This window comes from Coffea eugenioides, chromosome 2 (genome assembly GCF_003713205.1).
Source record: "Coffea eugenioides isolate CCC68of chromosome 2, Ceug_1.0, whole genome shotgun sequence".
NCBI classification, from domain to species: Eukaryota; Viridiplantae; Streptophyta; class Magnoliopsida; order Gentianales; family Rubiaceae; genus Coffea; species Coffea eugenioides.
The window spans coordinates 37,113,336-37,132,664 of NC_040036.1; the positions used below are offsets into that span (position 1 = coordinate 37,113,336).

The 19,329-nt window shown below is 35.4% G+C and overlaps 2 protein-coding genes and 1 non-coding gene across 3 annotated transcripts; all 3 read left to right on the plus strand.

Annotated features, from left to right (window-relative positions):
- The first annotated feature begins 208 nt into the window (after window positions 1-208).
- LOC113764224 lies at window positions 209-315 on the plus strand. Its single transcript, XR_003467509.1, has one exon. It is a non-coding gene; the product is annotated as a small nucleolar RNA R71 (small nucleolar RNA).
- A 6,963-nt stretch (window positions 316-7,278) lies between these two features.
- LOC113760615 (L-type lectin-domain containing receptor kinase IV.1-like) lies at window positions 7,279-9,820 on the plus strand. Its single transcript, XM_027303263.1, has one exon. The coding sequence runs from the start codon at window positions 7,282-7,284 to the stop codon at window positions 9,301-9,303; it is 2,022 nt and encodes a 673-aa protein (XP_027159064.1). The 5' UTR covers window positions 7,279-7,281; the 3' UTR covers window positions 9,304-9,820.
- A 3,596-nt stretch (window positions 9,821-13,416) lies between these two features.
- LOC113759638 lies at window positions 13,417-14,147 on the plus strand. Its single transcript, XM_027302216.1, has 2 exons — window positions 13,417-13,532; window positions 13,652-14,147. The coding sequence occupies exons 1-2, from the start codon at window positions 13,417-13,419 to the stop codon at window positions 14,145-14,147; spliced, it is 612 nt and encodes a 203-aa protein (XP_027158017.1).
- Window positions 14,148-19,329: the final 5,182 nt, after the last annotated feature.

A 19,329-nucleotide genomic window follows, 5' to 3' on the forward strand; every position in this document is an offset into this window, starting at 1 on the left:
GGTATCTACTTCAAGCATACCTGCGGTTCTCCTTGAATTACCTCGTTCGTTTGCCCATTGGTAGTTGTTAGCAACCATTTCTTCGATCAATTGCTGAGCTTCCTCAGCTGTCTTTCCCATCAAAGCTCCTCCCGCTGCAGCATCTACATGCGTCTTTGTTGGATAGGTGAGACCATTGTAAAATGTTTGGACTACTAGCCAATCGGGTAGACCATGATGAGGACATCTTCGTTGCAATTCCCGATAACGCTCCCAAACTTCATACAATGCCTCTCCTTCCTATTGAGAGAAATTAGTTATATTCATTCTCAATTTAGCAGTTTTTCCAGGTGGAAAGAATTTATTAAGAAAAGCCTTAGCTAATTCATCTCAAGTAGTAAAAGTATTTGGAGAATGAGATTGTAACCAAACCTTAGCCTTGTCCCTTAGTGAAAATGGAAACAATCGAAGTTTAATTGCATTTTCACTAACACCATTAAACTTAATTGTATCACAAATTTCAAGAAATGTTGACAAGTGAGAATTAGGATCTTCGGTAGCATTACCTCCATATTTAGATTGTTGTACCATTTGAATCAGTGATGGTTTTATCTCAAAGTTATTAGCGTTTACCGTTGGCCTTACAATGCTAGTTTGAGAACCTTGTGCTCCCGGTAAAGCAAAATCTCGCAGAATTGTCCTATTTGATTCATTTTCTGCCATTTCTTCGTCAAATTGTAATTCTATCAAGATATCTTCTATTGGCTGCCAAACCTCTTGTTCCTCTTGATACAGTGTATTCCTCCTTTGTCAGCGTAATGTTCTTTCAATCTCAGGATCGAAATGTGCAACTTCTCGATTTGATCGGTGCATACACTACAAACAAAAACAAGAGAAATTTTGCAGTTTTAATTCAACAACTTGAATAAAAACAATGAAAATATCTAAATTAATGGAGATGATTAGGGCCTAATATTGCCGCTCCCCGGCAACGGCGCCAAAAACTTGACGGGATTTTTATATCAATGCAAGTTTAATTCCGATTTTACACCCGTTGGACTGCAAGTATACAGGTCGCAATTGTAGTACAAGATGTGTATCGGGTCGATCCCACGAGGAGCAATTTAAACAATTACTAAGCCCTTGTTTTCTCTATTATTTAGACTTACAATTAATTTGAGCAGAGAAAGTATAATGCTGTAGTCTACAAATCTGATATACAAATCTAGTTCAACAAATCCTGAATGCAAATAGAGAAATTTCACTTAAGGAAGATTCTAGGGATATAGATTCCACTTATGGCATAAACAACACAAATGAATGGATTTACTTCTTGCTATTATTCTTGTTTAACTAGAGATTCATTTCCAAAATTACCAAGTCTCATTTTCATGATGAAATGGCCTAGAGCAATATAGATTTCCCAATTTTCATGGTGAAATACTACTACTACTCCGTTTTATTTCATGAAATGCTAAATAATCCACCTAAGTGTATCTCTATTTTCATGAACATACAACTCAAGCTCTACTCATGTGTTTCCATTGTTATTACCAATTCTCATTGAACAATAATAACTATAAACAAGCTATTGGTGATCAATCAACAACAAGTAATCACAGCTACACAAGTAGACAAGTTAATACAAGATATAACAAGTGTAAATCACATTCAATTCATATTATTTAGCCATAAGTTTCATCTACTCCCTAGACAAAGAAAATTAGCTACTCATGAATGATTTAACAATCAAACTCACAAGTTTATTAATGCAAAACATTATAGAGTACAAGTATAAGAAAGATAAAAGAAAGCATAGCCAATTGAAGGTGAAGTGCTCCAATTCCTGCTATGCTCTTGCACAATATGATTACAAGTGAAAAACTCCAACAATGCTTCTCCAAGAACTCCTATCTAGAGAGAAAAAAAATGTTACAAGATGAAAAACTAACTACGTATATTCCCCCTCTTCCTTCTCCCTTGTGTTTCTGCTTAAAAGGTGGTAGAAAGCGTACTCTTTTCCCTTCATAATTTCCTCCACTCAGATTTTGTAAAAAGAAGTCAAATATATGATATTTCTTTTTGTCTACACTCATTTGGTCTTCTCTTTTGTTGCAGAAGCATGTGCCACCGATTTCTGTCACTCAAAATAGCTAGAAAAGTTGTGAGAAAGGTAAAGAAAAACGGCTGTGCCACTTGCTGAGGAGAGAGACAGATCCGAGCCTCGGATCCGAGGGGTGAGAATTGATCCGAGCTCGGATCTGTGGATCCGAGGACTTTCCATGATGGATCCGAGGTCGGATCGTTCTGACCTCGGATACACTCCTCCAGAAGTATAGACGAGGGTTCGGATCCCTCTTGTTTACACGGATCCGAGCTCGGATCTGTGTTGAGCAATTTTCCAGTCTTTCACTTCTTCCCTTTTTCTACATTTTTGCTCCCAATTTCTTGTGTACTTTGTCCTCTGGATGACCTTTACATTTCTTTCAGCTTGTGCATGAATTTCATACATTTCTAACCTTCAAAATTTCACAAAATTAACGCATTAATCCACTCATTTATCAAGTTTTGAACCCTTAAACAATATTTAAGCAATTATCACCAAAAGAGTTCAAATATAGCTTTAATCTTCTCAAAACATACCAAAATTTCATGCCAAATTTGTACAAAATGTACGTTAAATTTTCACTTATTAAATTCCCCCACACTTGAATCATTGCTTGTCCTCAAGCAATTTTATACAAAACTTACTTCAATGATTCAATAGATAAAACAATATACGTACTTTTGTCAAATTTAATTCCTCAAAAACTTAAAAACCAATCATTATGCCATTTCTCAGTTTACACTAAATATTCATAATATTCAATTAAATAAAAATAATTATGCCATGCAAATGCACTGGTTCCTTATTAACTTCTTGTTGCTTTGTCAAATTAACTTCTTGTTGCTTTGCCATGCAAATGCACTGGTTCCTTATTGTAGCCTTCATTGCCCAGCAGTATAGTCGACTCTATAACAATTCTTATGCTTAAATTCCTTAATTTGATTAAAAAAGTCTTCAGTAACCAATAGTGTTCCTAAACATCACCTGATGTAAAATACTGAACTTTAGAGTTTCCAATTTTTAATTTTTTTTTACTGGTCAACTTCCAATATGTAAACTTTCATATTTGCTATCTAGTCAATGAAATTAAAGGAAAACATAAATTGATTGAGCAGCAATCATGATTTCACTGGGTCCGGTCTCAAGAAGTATTGTACTCCCTAAAATGCAGTTACAAAACTAGTGTGTTTTATGCCAAACATCTAAATTGTTCATTGAGAATGGTCGTGACTCTCACGAGGGTTAACTTTCATCTATTTGAATAGCGGAAGTTGGCAGTAATTTTGTCTAAATTAATTTCTGAGGCCGTGTAGGTGTGTGTTAGAGTTGGAGTAAAATTAGGACTGTTTTAATGTATCGATTGAATTAATGAATTAATGTCTGAATTGTACTTTTCGTACGAATCATGCATCAGTCCAACTAGCTTAAGTCCTATGTCTATCTATTAGACTATATTCAGTATGACATTTTTATGGATTATTTTGAGTTCATACTTTTTCGGTTTTATGGGCAAAAATAGGCAATTTCAAAATAAATTTAAAAAACCCAACCAAAACAAATCACCCATTACACCTTTTTAATTGTGTGTGTGTGTATAAAACTTATAAAAAAGGTGAATATATTTTGGGTTGGACCCTCAAATGCCTGTTTGTTTATGTTAATGAATTTGAAATATTATTTAATTTTGGTTTGTTTATTTGATAAACTAAATTTAGAAGAGTTTTTATCAAGTTAAACTCGAATCAAATTCATGTAATTTGAATTTCTTAGATATAAGTTTCAAATCATGTGCTAATTGAGCCAAATTCAAACTGAATTTGAAATTTTACCCAATAAAAAATATTATTCCTGTCTGATTTGGTTAATTGCCAAACCAAAATCAAAATGAGTTCTCACACAACCAAACGCAATTCAAGTATCAAAAAACTCAGTTCATCTTTAACACGTGGTTGGGCGTATAAATTGGCTTGGTGTTGGGGTAAACGTGTTTAGAAGCAAGGCTAGGTTGAAGCCCTGAACTCGCACTACATAGCAGTCGAGACTGGAGAATTGCTTTCATTTCCTGCCCTTTCTTCCAAGGTATGTGTACTAGGTGCAAGCCAATTAAACGCAATAGAAAATTTCTTTTAATGATTTCCTCCAAACGAAATGGGCGTACGTTCACATGACGACATCTTTAGTTCCTCTAAAAATTTTCCAATATTTTAAAAATCGGATTAGACTGGCCGATTCAATTGATTGGACTGCAAATCGGTCAAGTCTCTACCCCGATTTACTACTAGTGTTGATTTATATAAAAATCAATCAAAATTGCAAAAAAAAAAAAAAAAAAAAAAAATTGGTCACCCGTTCAACCCAGATTGACCCATAAACCACGATTTTTCATTTTTCCTTTTTTTTTTTTTAAAAAAAATGAACGTAAAGTTTTAAACATAAAACTTATCAGCTGAATCTTTTGTTCGTAACCCTGATTTCTAAAAAAGTAACCAAATTCTCTCTATTTCTCACCCTCAAACTCGATGATTGCTGTTTTCTTTTGTAGTTCTATTAGATTTTGTTTAATTTCAGAAGTTCCAATACATTTTGTTTAATTTCAGAATATGATTGTGGTTGGTGTAGGATTTAAGATTTTTTCCTAGTAGGTACAATCGAGATGAATTTATTTGTTTGAATTCACAATTTTAAAATTTGTATTTAAAAATATTTAACTTTTTATCAAGTAATGTCTTAAATTGGTCCATGGGATAATCTTATTCTATGTACAAGTGTGTGTGTGTATGTATGTGCATGTATGTGTGTGTGTATCATTGAACCGGAATTGAATCGATTTGACCGATTGAACTTCGATCCGATCACTTTACCGATTCAATTAATGTTTCGAGTTTCAAACATCGCTAAACTATACTTTGGAGTTTGGACCGTTTCTGAAAGTGTTTGGATCGTTTCATGGAGGCAGACTTTGCTTACTGGAATATAATGAAAATTCTACAACAAATGGAAAAACGAGCAGAGTAACCACATGCATGGCATCTTCATCGCTTTTCTAAGTTTTCCGTTGACAAGCCATTGGAACAATAAAAGTTATTGTACGTTACTAAGACCCGTTCCCGCTCTCCTGTCAAAAACAGCAAACTTGGTGAAGCATTGTCACACTAAATTCATGCATTTTTGGTTTTGCGATGTGGGTTGTGGATTGGAAAATACTATACTAAGGGACATACGATTAAATGACCGAACAAATTAATGGATAACTCACATCTTTAATTTTAGGAATTTTCATATTTGTGTCTATCGTTTAGGAATGTCAGTGATTTAGAATGGCTTTTTACAGATAGCACTCTTGTGGATTACCTTAATTCCGTGTAATTAAAAAATGTTAACAGGTTCAAATTTTATGGAATTACAAAGTAAGAGTTTTCTTTGAACAGACTTAAGTAGGCTGTAGTTTTATGATCCTTGGTACAACAGTGTAAAACGAAATAATTGAACATATTAAACTTTGGTATCTTTTTATTTTACGCAAAAGATATAACTTTGGCCTTCAGCAAAATGATGAGTGTTGACTAACTATATAGATAATGGATCTCGTGGTTTGTCTTTGCTCATGAAGCCTAGATCTTTGATTAGTGTCACTCAATGAAGGAAAAGTATAAGAATAAAACACAATTGATCTATCACAAAAGATTCAACCGAAGCCTTTGAATAATCACAACAAACTATTTGACAAATTGAATATATGTCAAGTAGGAATGGAATCGCGGGGAAGGAACATGAAAGATATGGGAGGGGCACAAGAATTAGTTAATCGACGGACCAATTTTTCTTAACAAGAATAGAGAGACATCAAGTCCTTAAATAAACACATAAAAACTATAAAACCTGTTTCAATACTAATACTTAATCACAATTCAACTCTATTTCCTAAACTAATTTTGATACCAATTCTAATATAGTTACCAAATATTAAATCTAATTCTAAAACAACTAAAATTGACTTGGTTAATTTTTTTTGTCAACATTATCTCTCTTAAATCATTTTTAATGCCATCAGGAGTTTCAATTGTCATTGCAGTCTCTCTAGTGGTATAACTCACGTGCAACTTTAATTTAATTTTTATCTCCATCTTCACCAGTGGAAGCGCTGCTTCTATTTTGCACACAATTCGGTATTAAATATTAATAAACCTTTTTTTTTCAAATACAAAATAGAAGAAAGGGAAATAAAAGTAAATAAATAATAAATAGAAAATACCAAAACTTTAATCATTTGCAAATATCATTATAGGTTTCTAAATCAAATATTTAACTGCGTTTTTTGTTTTGTATCTATCAATTTATTAGTTTGATTTTAACTTTTTAACATTTACCAGTAGTTTTAATGAAAAAACTAGTTGTGACACTTTAATTCAAAGTATAAAGAGATTATGTACGAATTTTTAAACTATGGGAGGTTATGTGGTAAAGTTCCAAATCATAGGAGGATAAAAAGTAATTTACCTTATTAATAATTCCACCAAGTGAACTCTGGAGTCTGTGGCTTTCCAAGCCTGATAATTGTACAGAAGGAATTTCAGAATCGTGTGATCCTATGTAGAGAATTTCCTCCCTTCATAGTACAGGTTAGTTGTATTACAGCAGAAATGGAGACGAAGGACCACTGGAATTGGTCAAAGACGCGAGATTGACCATCCAAAGTCTACTGCAGGCACGTGCTGCACGCAAACGGGTTGTTCCTCCAGCATTGGCAACCACCATTGTGGGGACATTCATTTGGTAGTATTATTAAGGTATATATGAATCAGCTGCAAATTGCAGTGTTCTAGATGAAAAATTCTGACTTTTATCACCTTCCCAAAATTATGTTCAACTACCCTGAGTGATACCAGAAGCTTCTCAGAATGTGATCTCAAGATTGTACAGATTAGTTGCCAAGTCGGAGTAAGCTTAATTCTTCTGCGCAGAAAACGGAGTCACGGTACAATGTACATGACAGTGAGATTGGTTTTTGGATGGACTGATGATAGTGACTGGAAGAATTGAAACAAAGCTCCATAATCAGCTTAATCATTCAATATTAGAGTCAACCAATACTGCTGATTCCGTATTGACAATGACAAGCAAAGAAATTACTTAAACTATCATCGGATTTTGGAGGGATTTTCAAGCTAGTACCAGCATTCAGCCATCAGCTAGCCATGTTTATTCTAATCAAGCTTATACTGCTAGCGGTTTCTGCTCTAGCTGGCTTTGCATCTTCCCAGGACCTTAGTATCACCTACAATGGATTCCGGTCCTCCGACTTGAGCCGGGATGGCATAGCTGAGGTCACGCCAAATGGCCTCTTGAAGCTAACTGATGCCCCCGTGCAGCAACAAGGTCATGCCTTCTTTCCTAATCCTGTCAGCTTCAAGGATTCAGCTAATTCCTCTGCTTTCTCCTTTTCCACCACCTTCATCTTTGCTGTAGTGTCTGAATATCCTACTTTGAGTGGCCATGGAATGGCTTTCGTGATTGCACCAACAAGAGGCCTTCCAGGGGCTCTTCCTAGTCACCATCTCGGCCTCTTCAACGAAACCAACAATGGAAATGAGACCAATCATGTCTTTGCAGTGGAACTTGACACGATCCAAAGTGAAGAGTTCCATGATATCAATAATAACCACGTTGGGATTGACATCAACGGACTGAACTCCACATTAGCGGAGCCTGCAGGTTATTATTCGGATGGCAGCGGTGTTTTTCAGAACTTGACTCTTATTAGTGGTAAAGCAATGCAAGTTTGGGTGGAATATGATGGAAAAGAAAAGCATATAAGTGTCACATTAGCTCCAATATATGCTGATAAACCAAACAAACCTCTTTTATCTTTATCCTATGATCTTTCTCCAATATTAAATAAAAACATGTACATCGGATTTTCATCATCTACCGGTTCTGTCCCGACATCCCATTGCCTTCTGGGATGGAGTTTCAAGATGAACGGTGTGGCTCAATGGCTGGATCTTTCTCAACTTCCTAAGCTCCCACGAGTTGGGCCAAAGAAAACGTCCAAAGTATTGACCATTGGTTTACCTATCATTTTGACAATTGCCCTGCCAATAGCAATCTCTGGCATAATTTATCAGGTGAGAATAAAGAAGAAGTTTGCAGAAGTTCTTGAGGATTGGGAGCATGATTATGGCCCTCACAGATTCAAGTACAAAGATTTGTATATCGCCACAAAAAGGTTCAGGGACAGAGAGTTACTGGGAAGAGGCGGTTTTGGTAAGGTATATCGAGGCATCTTACCCAGCTCCAAACTTGAGGTTGCTGTCAAGAGGGTATCTCATGATTCCAGGCAAGGAATGAAAGAATTTGTGGCAGAAATCGTCAGCATAGGCCGGTTACGCCACAGAAATTTGGTTCCACTTTTAGGTTACTGCAGGCGAAAAGATGAACTGCTATTGGTTTATGAATACATGCCAAATGGAAGCCTGGACAGGTTTCTATACCAGCAGCCTAGGTGCACTCTGAACTGGAACCAAAGATATCGAGTCATAAGAGGTGTAGCATCTGGATTGTTTTATCTACATGAAGGTTGGGAACAGATAGTGATTCACAGAGATGTAAAGGCCAGCAACGTCCTGTTAGACAGTGAATTGAATGGAAGATTAGGAGATTTCGGGCTTGCCAAATTGTATGATCATGGAACAGACCCTCAAACAACTCATGTTGTTGGAACACTTGGATACCTCGCGCCAGAGCATACTAGAACTGGAAAGGCTACAACCAGAACGGACGTATATGCCTTTGGCGCCTTTTTGCTTGAGGTAGTTTGCGGCAGAAGACCAATAGAACCACACCCCCCAACAGAGGACGCCATTTTGGTTGATTGGGTATTTTCTTGCTGGAACAAAGGGCAATTTCTTGAAGCAGTTGATCCAAACATGGGACTTGATTATGTGAAAGAGGAGGTGGAATTGGTTATGAAGCTCGGATTGTTGTGCTCGCAGTCAGAGCCCACGGCAAGGCCAACCATGCGTCAAGTTGTTCTATACTTGGACAGCGCCTTGGCACTGCCAGATTTACGCTCACTTGGGATTTCTGCCACTGGCCTGTCTTTTGCAAGTCAGGAAGGTTTCAGTGATTTTAAGTTATCATATCCATCTTCAATGGACAAGCCATTTTCACACGCTTCCTCCTCTGCTGCAGAATCGCTATTGTCTGGAGGTCGGTGATTGAGGACAAAGCTTTCTGTTAATGACTTTTGTGAGAATTATGCAACTGATGTAATTGTTGGTCAGTAAGTTTAGTTTTGGCATTAGGGAGTGAACAATGTACCTAAAGAACAAAAACTAGCTATTGATGAGGAATTTAGGAAGTTTAAATGAGATTGGAAGATCATCTTGAGCAGTAATTAATTCATAACAATACCTGTACATCACCATCTAGTCATCTTCTCTATCTAAAATGTATATCCAGTCATCTAGGCATCTAGTCATCACCATCACACTGCTCAAGAGCCTCCCCTAAGCTAAAAAGAAATAGCTTTTTTTGGGTTGTTTATTGTTTTTACCATATCAGTACTTGCTTGTTAAGTTGCCTGTTAAGTTATTGTTGACCATTCAAGTTAGGATTTGGATTTCATGGATCCAGGTCTCACAATCTGTGTTTCCTACGATTTCGCACAAGTTGACCTCTAATGTAAATTAAATTAGTAGGATTTCGGTGTGAGTCAAATCCAGTTTGATGTAAATCTAGTACAGTTCAGTGTATGTTGATTTGCTATTATTTGGTGTAAATCAGGTACATTTTGGTATAAATTGATTATTATTATTTAGTATAAGTTGAGGACAATTTGATGTAAATTGAGAATAAATTGTTAATTTACACCATAAATTGTTAAATTATTATTATTATCTGACGTGAAACTTGTGAAATCCCATTTCCGGATTTTATAGTGATATCTTGGAATTTGGTTTTAGCTTTGCGCGGTCATCAATTTAAACCTAAACTAAACTGTAAAATACTCTTATAGATGAACAATGGCCTAAAAATGAGCAACTCTAATTATAATATGGCAGGGTACGAATCAAAGGAAAGTTGCGTGTTAATGCTATAGTAATCAAATTGGGGAAAATATTGTTCTTCGAGAAGCGGCAGTGAATTGGTTTGTAATTGTCAAAATCAAATATGGCCGTAGGGCCAGAATTTTGGACCATCGATAGGGACTGGACTGGACCGGACTTTGAACCACTGTCTTCACTGGATATGGACCTTTTTTTTTTTTTTTTTTTTTGGTTAAATTTATCGGACGTGGACTTGAAGTGTCCCGGCTAATCGCATTATTGACGTTGATTCCGGAGTCTGTAGGTCGGCCGAGCAATTGCAATTATTGACTTTGATTCCCAATTATGTGGTGCAATTATGTAACACAACAATATTAATGTGTAATAACATAACAAATTGGGTTAATTACATCTACCACCCTTGACATTTGATCATATCGCCGAATAAACCTATGGTTTGACTAAATAACAGACACCCCTCACACTAACTTTTGTTAATTTAGCATTATAGAACTAGTGAAAATTTGAAATTGCCCATAAATTTTTTTTGGGTAGAAAGAAAAACGGAGTAATTCTTGGGGAAAAAAAACACTTCAAACACATTTAATTCATGAAAAGATCTTCTTGAAGTGAAACTATGTTTTATTAAAAGTTGAACTTCAGTAATCAAAGTTGATCGGGCATATCTTGATCAAGCAGAGTATTTTGTTACATATCATTTTGTTGATAGATCTTCATTCCTGAATTTTTATGGGTTCATTTTGCAAACTCATAGTAGTGTTTTAAAAGGCAAAAGCATTGGATAAGACACTTTTCTTTCGTCCAAACAGGGTGAAAGTCCCTACGCATGGACCACAAATTTTAAATTTTTAATATATAAAAATATAAAAATATAAAAATAACAAAATATATTATAATTGAAAAATAGGTAAAAGTTCATGATACAGTAGTTGTAGGTATGAAAAATGATTAAATTTAATAAAAGACATATATGATATTAAAAGTAAGTTTAGATATTTAACTATTATGGTATGTAATAGTACTATACAAAAATTTTAAAATAAAATTTTTCGGTTAATGACAATTGAGATAACATGTGAACTAAAGTTTAAATGTGAGCCAAAACATAAGGACCAAAATAATAATGACCAAAAATCTAGTGGGTCAAAGTGCAAATCTCAAGACTTGTCATCTTTCCCGACCCCTTATCCACGTGGCTGCAACTTCGAACTTGCAATTGCAGATGGCGGTCAGCTAGCTTCCACTATCGCTTATTGGCTTTTTTTTATTCATGATAAATCAACTGTAAAGTCCATTTTTTTCAGTGATTATGAATACAGCACCCTTTTCCTTTAAATTAAACTCTTTGAAAATTAAACCCCAGCTCATGATTGAAGCATATAAACAAAGATACTCAAGATTCACTGGCTCAACCGCCTCATACTCTGGGGCATAAAAAACGCACCTTTGAGATTGAGGCGCACGCCTAAGACTTGCTCACATCCACTGCCAGAAATGACGGAGCCAGGGGCTGATGAGCATCATGATCTTTTTAAGTTTTGAAAATTTTAATTTATAATATATAAATATATGTATAAAATAAAATTAGCTTTTCTAATATTTTATAATTTTTATTTTTATTATAAAAATTAATATATATATATAATTATATATATTATTTTGAATATAACATATTAAGATAATTCTATTAGAAAAAATTTTGACCTGCCTTAAAAAAAAAAAAAATCAGGGCTCCGTCGTTGACCGGAGCATTTTACTAACGCCCCACCCCAGACACCAGATAAGGGTCTCAACTCTCAAGGCGCGCTCAATTAACGCCTTTCAAAAGACTGAAGTCTAGTAGTAGATTAGTACGAAGGACGGCCGGGAACGGGCCATCCTTGCACCAGTGACCACAAAGTCAACAAGATGTTATGGTCTTTGGATGAAACTATGAACCTGGTAGACACGCATCTTGCCCGAGGCGGCCGGGAACGGGCCATCGTTGCACCAGTGACCACAAAGTCAACAAGATGTTATGTCTTTGGATGAAACTATGAACCTGGTAACACGCATCTTACCCGCAGCCAAAGGCAAATGGAGCTTTCTTCCAACTGGCAGTTTCTGTACGCTAATTTTTTTTTTCTTCTTGATTCATGCAACGTTTCTTTTTTGACTAACTCCACTTTGCGCCCTTCAACTTATACCACCTTCTTACTTTACATCTTAAATTTTTAATTTTGAATACTTCACACCCTAAACTGTTAAATTCGTTTCGTTTAAGTCTAATAAATAATTACGTTCGCAAAATTAATTAGATAAGTAATGGTAAAAATTAATGATAATATACCTTTTATTCTAATTGTGATACCTTAGCCTTTTTTTTCTTGACCGCTTTCATGATATGATCATTGATTTATATCATCTCAATCACTAATATTATTAGCAAAATTAACGAGATAAAAGATAGTGTAAATTAATGACTATATATTATTTAATTTTTTTCTACAATACCTTAGCACATTTTGATCACTTTCAACTCATTGTCATTGATTTGTTGGGTCTTCTATGTCATTAATTTTGCTAAAATTGTCATTGATTGAATTTAAATGAGACAAACATAAGAATTTAGGGCACAAAGTGTCCAAAATTGCGATTTTAGAAGTAAAGTGTCTAAAATTAAATTTTAAAGTCTGAAATGAGAGAGTAACGCAAGTTCGGAATACAAAGTGGAGCTAGTCCTCTCTGTTTTACTTCTATGTTTTGTACATCAAGGGATGCAAGAGAAAGGGGATTAAGAAAAAACGCATAAATTTTTAGGAAAAAGAAACTTCTTCACCTGCAATCGACGGCTATCTGACTCCCCACCCACCCTGCACCTTTCCTTCCTCACTGCTAAATCCAATTATTTCATCTTCTCCACACATTCAAATTTCACCATTAATCATAATGGCAACAAATCTCACAAAGACAATGAATATGAAATTGAAGGAAAGGCAACCCACTTGGATATACTTCAACTTTTATTAAAATTCACAACAAAGAAAACCAAATTTGCCAAAGTAAGGATATAAACATCTGCCAACTGATAGAGAAAAGGCAGGAGGCCAGTAATAGCAGAAATGTACCTAACTCCAAGGCTTAGAAGTTTTTATGGAGCTTGGAAATGAAACATAAGTTGAAGCATTTTATTTGGAAGTGCTTGCATGATGTTTTACCAGTTAATGAGCCTATCAAAAGGAGAACAGTAAAGGTGAGGACAAATGCAGGTGCTGTGGGGAAATGACAGAAACGGTTGAGCACATGTTTTTCTTTTGCAAGCACGCAGAGTACATCTGGAATGCAGCACCAATCAATTGGGATGGGTTAAAGGATTTTAGGCACAATTTTTGGCATTGGTGGAATAGCTTGATGGAAGTAAAGGAAAGACTAGAAGGAAGGAATCACATTACATTGCCAGTGAATATCCTATGGCAGATATGGAAGTCCAGAAACCAAGTACAATTTAATGGGTTAGGAACTGTCCACGAAGAACTGCAAATAAAGCTATACATGAGTGGTCTGAATATAAAGAAGTGAGCATTGGAGAAGACAAAACAGAGGAAAACGGGGAAAAACAAGTGGCAGAATCGAGTAGATGGCATCCACCCCCGCAGGGGTTTATCAAGCTAAACTCTGATGCAGTTTTGGAGCAAAAGGAAAGGAGAATAGGTTGGGGGGTAGTGGCCAGAAGGGAGGATGGGGAGATTGTTGGAGCTTGGGCAGGAGGTGAAAGGAGAGACGAAAACCCAACAGTGGAGGAAGCCTTAGCAATCAGAAAAGCTGTCATCAAGGCAAAGCAGAGTGGCTGGAACGAAGATGTCATCCAATCTGACTGTAAACAAATGGTTGATAAGCTCAAGGATATGAATGCTGAAGATTCAGTTACAGGGACTATCTTAATTGATATACTGAAGCTAAGCCAAGGGTTCGATGAATGTTGCTTCTCATTTGTTAAAAGAGATGGTAACTGAGTGTCTCACAAGCTGGCAAAATTTGCCATAAGCCTGTATGATGAAATTAGTTGGGAGGAATCTTTCCCAATATGGCTTACTAGTTTAGCCAAAAAAGATGTAAGACCAGTTGCTCCAACAGTTTAATTAGTTTTCTGGAAATGGAATGTGTTATCGTTTTGGGAAAAAAAAATATATCTGCCAACTCTACAGAAGGTAAGGGATTTGGGGGAACCAATTTTACTACCATCACTTCCTTTTGGCCTCCGATGGCAGTATACTCCTACAGCCCACTTGTAAAAATTTTCTAAAGAAAAGACCATGGCAAGGATTAAGGAATAATAGTTTCAGGAAATTGCCTTGTGAAGGGGTCATTAAGTTGTCTTGCTTGGCCGAATTTGAAGGGAATTGGTGAACTTTTGGTGGGTATTGAAGGTAGGTGCCATGGAGGATGGGCCGCCCATATTACAAAATAACAGTGAACCCTCTTGAATGTACAAACATCTTTCAATAGCAGCTCCGCTTACCACACAAAAAAAGAAAAAATATATCAAGCCTTTTTTTTTTTTTTTTAATGCAGCATCATGTTTAACGTTTTTCAATGGCAGGGGTGCACTTGATATACGTTTGTACATTCAAGGAGGTTCACTGTCATTTGACCAAACTAAGGTTTTATTTTGTAATATGGTCAAAACTCAGAGGAGGTTAATGTAATTAACCCTAACAAACTTTGATATACTTTGAAAATTGTTCATTCACTAGATTTCAAATCGCAATCAAAATGCGCTTTCTCCAAAGTTTCTCTATATTCTCTAAAACCTTCTGACAGTTTTTTTCTCCATGTTAAGGTCTCCTTCTACTTTTGTTTTATATTCAATAAAGTCTCTGATTGTAGATTTTGGTGAAGTTTTCTCTTTCTTAGTGTTTAGTAGTGTGACTTTTCCTCCATCCTAAAATTTTTTAATGAGAGTTTTCTTCTCTCCCATAATATCTTGGCAGGAGTTTTGTTTAGTTTTTTATTGTTTCTTTATTAGATCTAAGAGTTTTTTTTAGACCTATATATCAGATTTGGGATTTTTTAAGTCATTTTATCAGATCCCAACATTGACTTTAAACTTGAACTAATTAGATAGCAAACCTGATGGTGTTGACATGCATAAATATTCATTGGATAGCTCATAATTTTTCTGATCCATTGGAGTTTCATAGTGTAATCTTTGTTGTTTTTTAGATCTGCTAAATCTAATGATTTTTTAAATTAATTGTATCTATGACATGTTTAATGTATTTTTTGACATTGATTCAGATTTCATGAAATGAAATATTATGTTTTATATTAAAAAGATTTGAAACCAAACTCATCCACACTCTTAATTGCAACCTACAATTCAGGACTGTGATTGTCGGATCCCGCAATCTGTAATTGACACCCCAGATTTCACCATGCCAGTGCACCTTGGACCTTCCACACCCATTCTAGAAAGGAATGGCCGAATGAAATTTCTATACTCTTTCTTTCAATAAAATATGCAGGTTTTACAAAATAATTTCTAATTTCGCACTGTGGTTCAAAGTGATTTACATTGTTAAGTAAAAGGTGTTACAATTTGTTATCTACTTCTATCACCTTTGCATGCGATAATCTAGATTATAAAGCAATCCAACCCAATAAAAAAATTTGAAAAGAAATAATTTTGATAAATATATTTTTCATTAACTGTACACACAATAAGGTGTGCCTTAATCACCACTACTAATTGATGACTGAGGAGGGATGGATTGCAGAAAAATGTATTTGGCAAGTCTTGCATGGTTTCATTCGTTTTTGACAGGAAATAAGGAAGTTCTATGCAAACACTTTGTTTAATATCAATTCAGAGTCCTTTTGTTGATAAAATAATAATTGTAAACAGCTTGTATGTAGTTTTTCTGACTACTTATTCAAACCATATCTAATTAACATTTGGTCGCTCTTTTATATTTGTAGGACTATGAGTAAAGAGGATTAACAAAAAACACATTTGTAAACAAGAATTCATGAATCATCATAATCTTCTTTTATGCATAGCTTGGTGCTGGGTAAAATTTTAATATGGCTTAGAATTTTGCAGACTGAGATCCACAACTACACTTAACTGTTAGAATTCAAGCGTGGAACACACAACTATTAAGATATCCGAAACACACAACTATTGAGATATCAAGTACACAATAATTTAATGATAAACAAGCCACAAGTATGAAAGATAAACGACACACAATATTTAACGTGGTTCGACTCCACCATTAAACCTACGTCCAAAACCCGTTCTTTATTATGAGAGGAAAATTCTGTGCAAGAATACAACTTGAATCCAAACCAAACTCTTGTATACCATCTCTTATCTCACAAGAACCCTCTCTCATCACCCATGCATAAGACTACATGTCGCCTCTTGTGTGCCCTTGTGTATCTTTGTGTAGTATGTCAACCTACCTATTTATAGGGAACATTATTTAGCCAATACCCAAATAATAATAGAAAACCAATTCTAATTCCTAAACTTACATACAATAGGAAATAACTTCTAATCCTAAACAAAATAGAAAATTTCTTGACTACTATTTCAAGTAACTAAAACCAATTAGAAAACTAGTTACTCTCATACAAAACAAGAAACCTACTTAAAAGAAATTAAACCAATTTCCTAAGAAATTTTCACCTTGGCGAAAATTTCTTTTAACAACTATTTGCCTTCAACTACCAAATAATATGGTACCAAACTACACACCCGAATCAATACAGTCCTAACACCAAATTGATTCAATCGGCAAATAAACATGTGTAGTTATCTCGAGTCCAACCTCCAGTTGACTCGTGAGAAGGTGTCTCAATTCACCATCTCCCTTTGCAGGATTTCTTCTCACCACCACTTGCAATTTGGGATCCCCTTCTGTGAGTTCTAACCCTAACCATTGAGGCAATCAAATGATAAAATTATTATACTTCTTTCCATTCTTAGGACTGTCTCGCCATGTGTGGTTTTCAAGATTCCACCTAAAACGAAAAACTCGTAATTGTCAGAGTCTTCTGGCGGATAAAAATTAGATTTTTTTGTTTCTTTGGGACACGTACCACACCACCCAAAAAACATAATCGAAATCTAAAATCCATCGGGATGAAGTTTTAACCATTGGAGGTGTGAGAAAATCTCTACCGATTCACGTCCAAAATCAACATTGGACTCCACCTTTTTCTTGACCCTTGAAACACTTGCCTAAATTCACCTTCAAGTATCTCCATGCTTTTCGACTTTCCTATCCTTCACCATCAATACTTTTTTGCCAAACCATTGAAATAAGGATACCACTCATTAAATTATTCAATTGGCAACAGCCGCCAATCCACTTCATCTCAATAGTTAACTAGGATCCAACCTTGAATAACCAAACTCTTGATCCAACCATTCCGTTTGTTGGGATCCAAGTGCTTGTGAACAATCCAGTCTCGCAACCAAACTCTGATACCACTTGTTAGGATTCAAGCGCGGAACACACAACTATTGAGATATCAAGTACACAACAATTTAATGATAAACAAGCCACAAGCATGAAAGATAAATGACACACAATATTTAATGTGGTTCGACTTCACCATTGAACCTGCATCCACGAAGAGATACCCGTTCTTTATTATGAAAGGAAAACCCTATATAAGAATACAACTTGAATCCAAACCCAACTCTTGTTTACCATCTCTCATCTCTCAAGAACCCTCTCTCATCACCCATGTATAAGGCTACATGTCACCTCTTGTGTACCCTTGTGTATCTTTGTATAGTATGCCAACCCACCTATTTATAAGAACCATTATTCTAATTTCTAGACTTACATAGAATAGGAAATAACTTCTAATCCTAAACAAAATAGAAAATTCCTTGGCTACTACTTCAAGTAACTAAAATCAACTAGAAAACTAGTTACTTTCACACAAAATAAGAAACCTACCTAAAAAAAATTAAGCCAATTTCCTAACATTAACAAATCAGATTTTATAAGGCAAAATTCATGCATCAAATGGAAGACTGATCACATGCAAAGTGCAAACTCTCTCTTTAATCACCAATTAATTTTCCCTCTCCCCTCTCATCTACACAGCAGTTAATCCTCAACAATTTTGTCAGCAGGAACACTCTCTCATGTAACATTCAACCTGAAGTTCCGTAAAAACACAAAAAACAAGTTTTTGAGAGTATGGACCTTGGAGAAGCTTTGCCGACTTCTATAAGCTTCCCGAGAGAGCTTGTCTTCATGGGGAAGTTACTTCGCTCGTTGATGTATACTTAGATCTCTTGAAAGCTAATAATTTAGGGTTTTACTGGGTGCTCTCCCAGCACTTGCCTGTATGGCTGTACTTTCCGGTGAGCATTTGAACTCCATTACTCCAATTGAATGCCTTATTTCGTGCCTTTGTTCAGGGACTCGGTGATGCTAAAAAGCTGGTTCAAAACACCGCTTGCTGGCTTTTACTTACTCTCTAATGGAGGTATCGGAGTATAAAAGACAACTGAATGTTGTTATTTTTATAAAATCAATCCGTTTTGCTGAAATTTTCTTGGTTTTCAATCCAGTATTGGATCCTAATAATATGCAGGCATAGGCTTTGCTGAATTGACTTAATTGAAATTGGTGGTTGGATCAGGTTGCTAGAGACCGAGTGTCTGAATATTGTGATAGTGCAGCCACTATGTCCAGAGTCTTAAATAAGGAATATATTGGTAAATGTAGACATATATATCTAAGATATGAGTATCTTAGACAAATGTTAAGAGATGGCGTTGTGGCAGTTGTACATGTAAGAACATACAACAATTTAGCGGATTCGTTGACTAAACCTTTACTAAGGGATCGAGTTAGTGATTATAATGCCATTGGAAATGGGGTTGAAACCATTTGTCTAAAGTCACTTACAATAGGAACTCTACCTTCATTCTAACACTACTACTAGATGAAAAAGTTTAAAGGGTAATAACAAGTTGTTAAGTGATTAAGAACACTAGTACTTTGTATTTAAAGTTATCGATCCCACTAGACACTAGTGTGTAAAATGGGAGGTTGAATATATGATTAGTTATATTTTTAATGAAATGTAATTGCTTTCAAAGTGCTTTGTTACGTAAAGTTTGAAAGTGATTTCACCTATATGGTCATAGAAGTGGTGCCG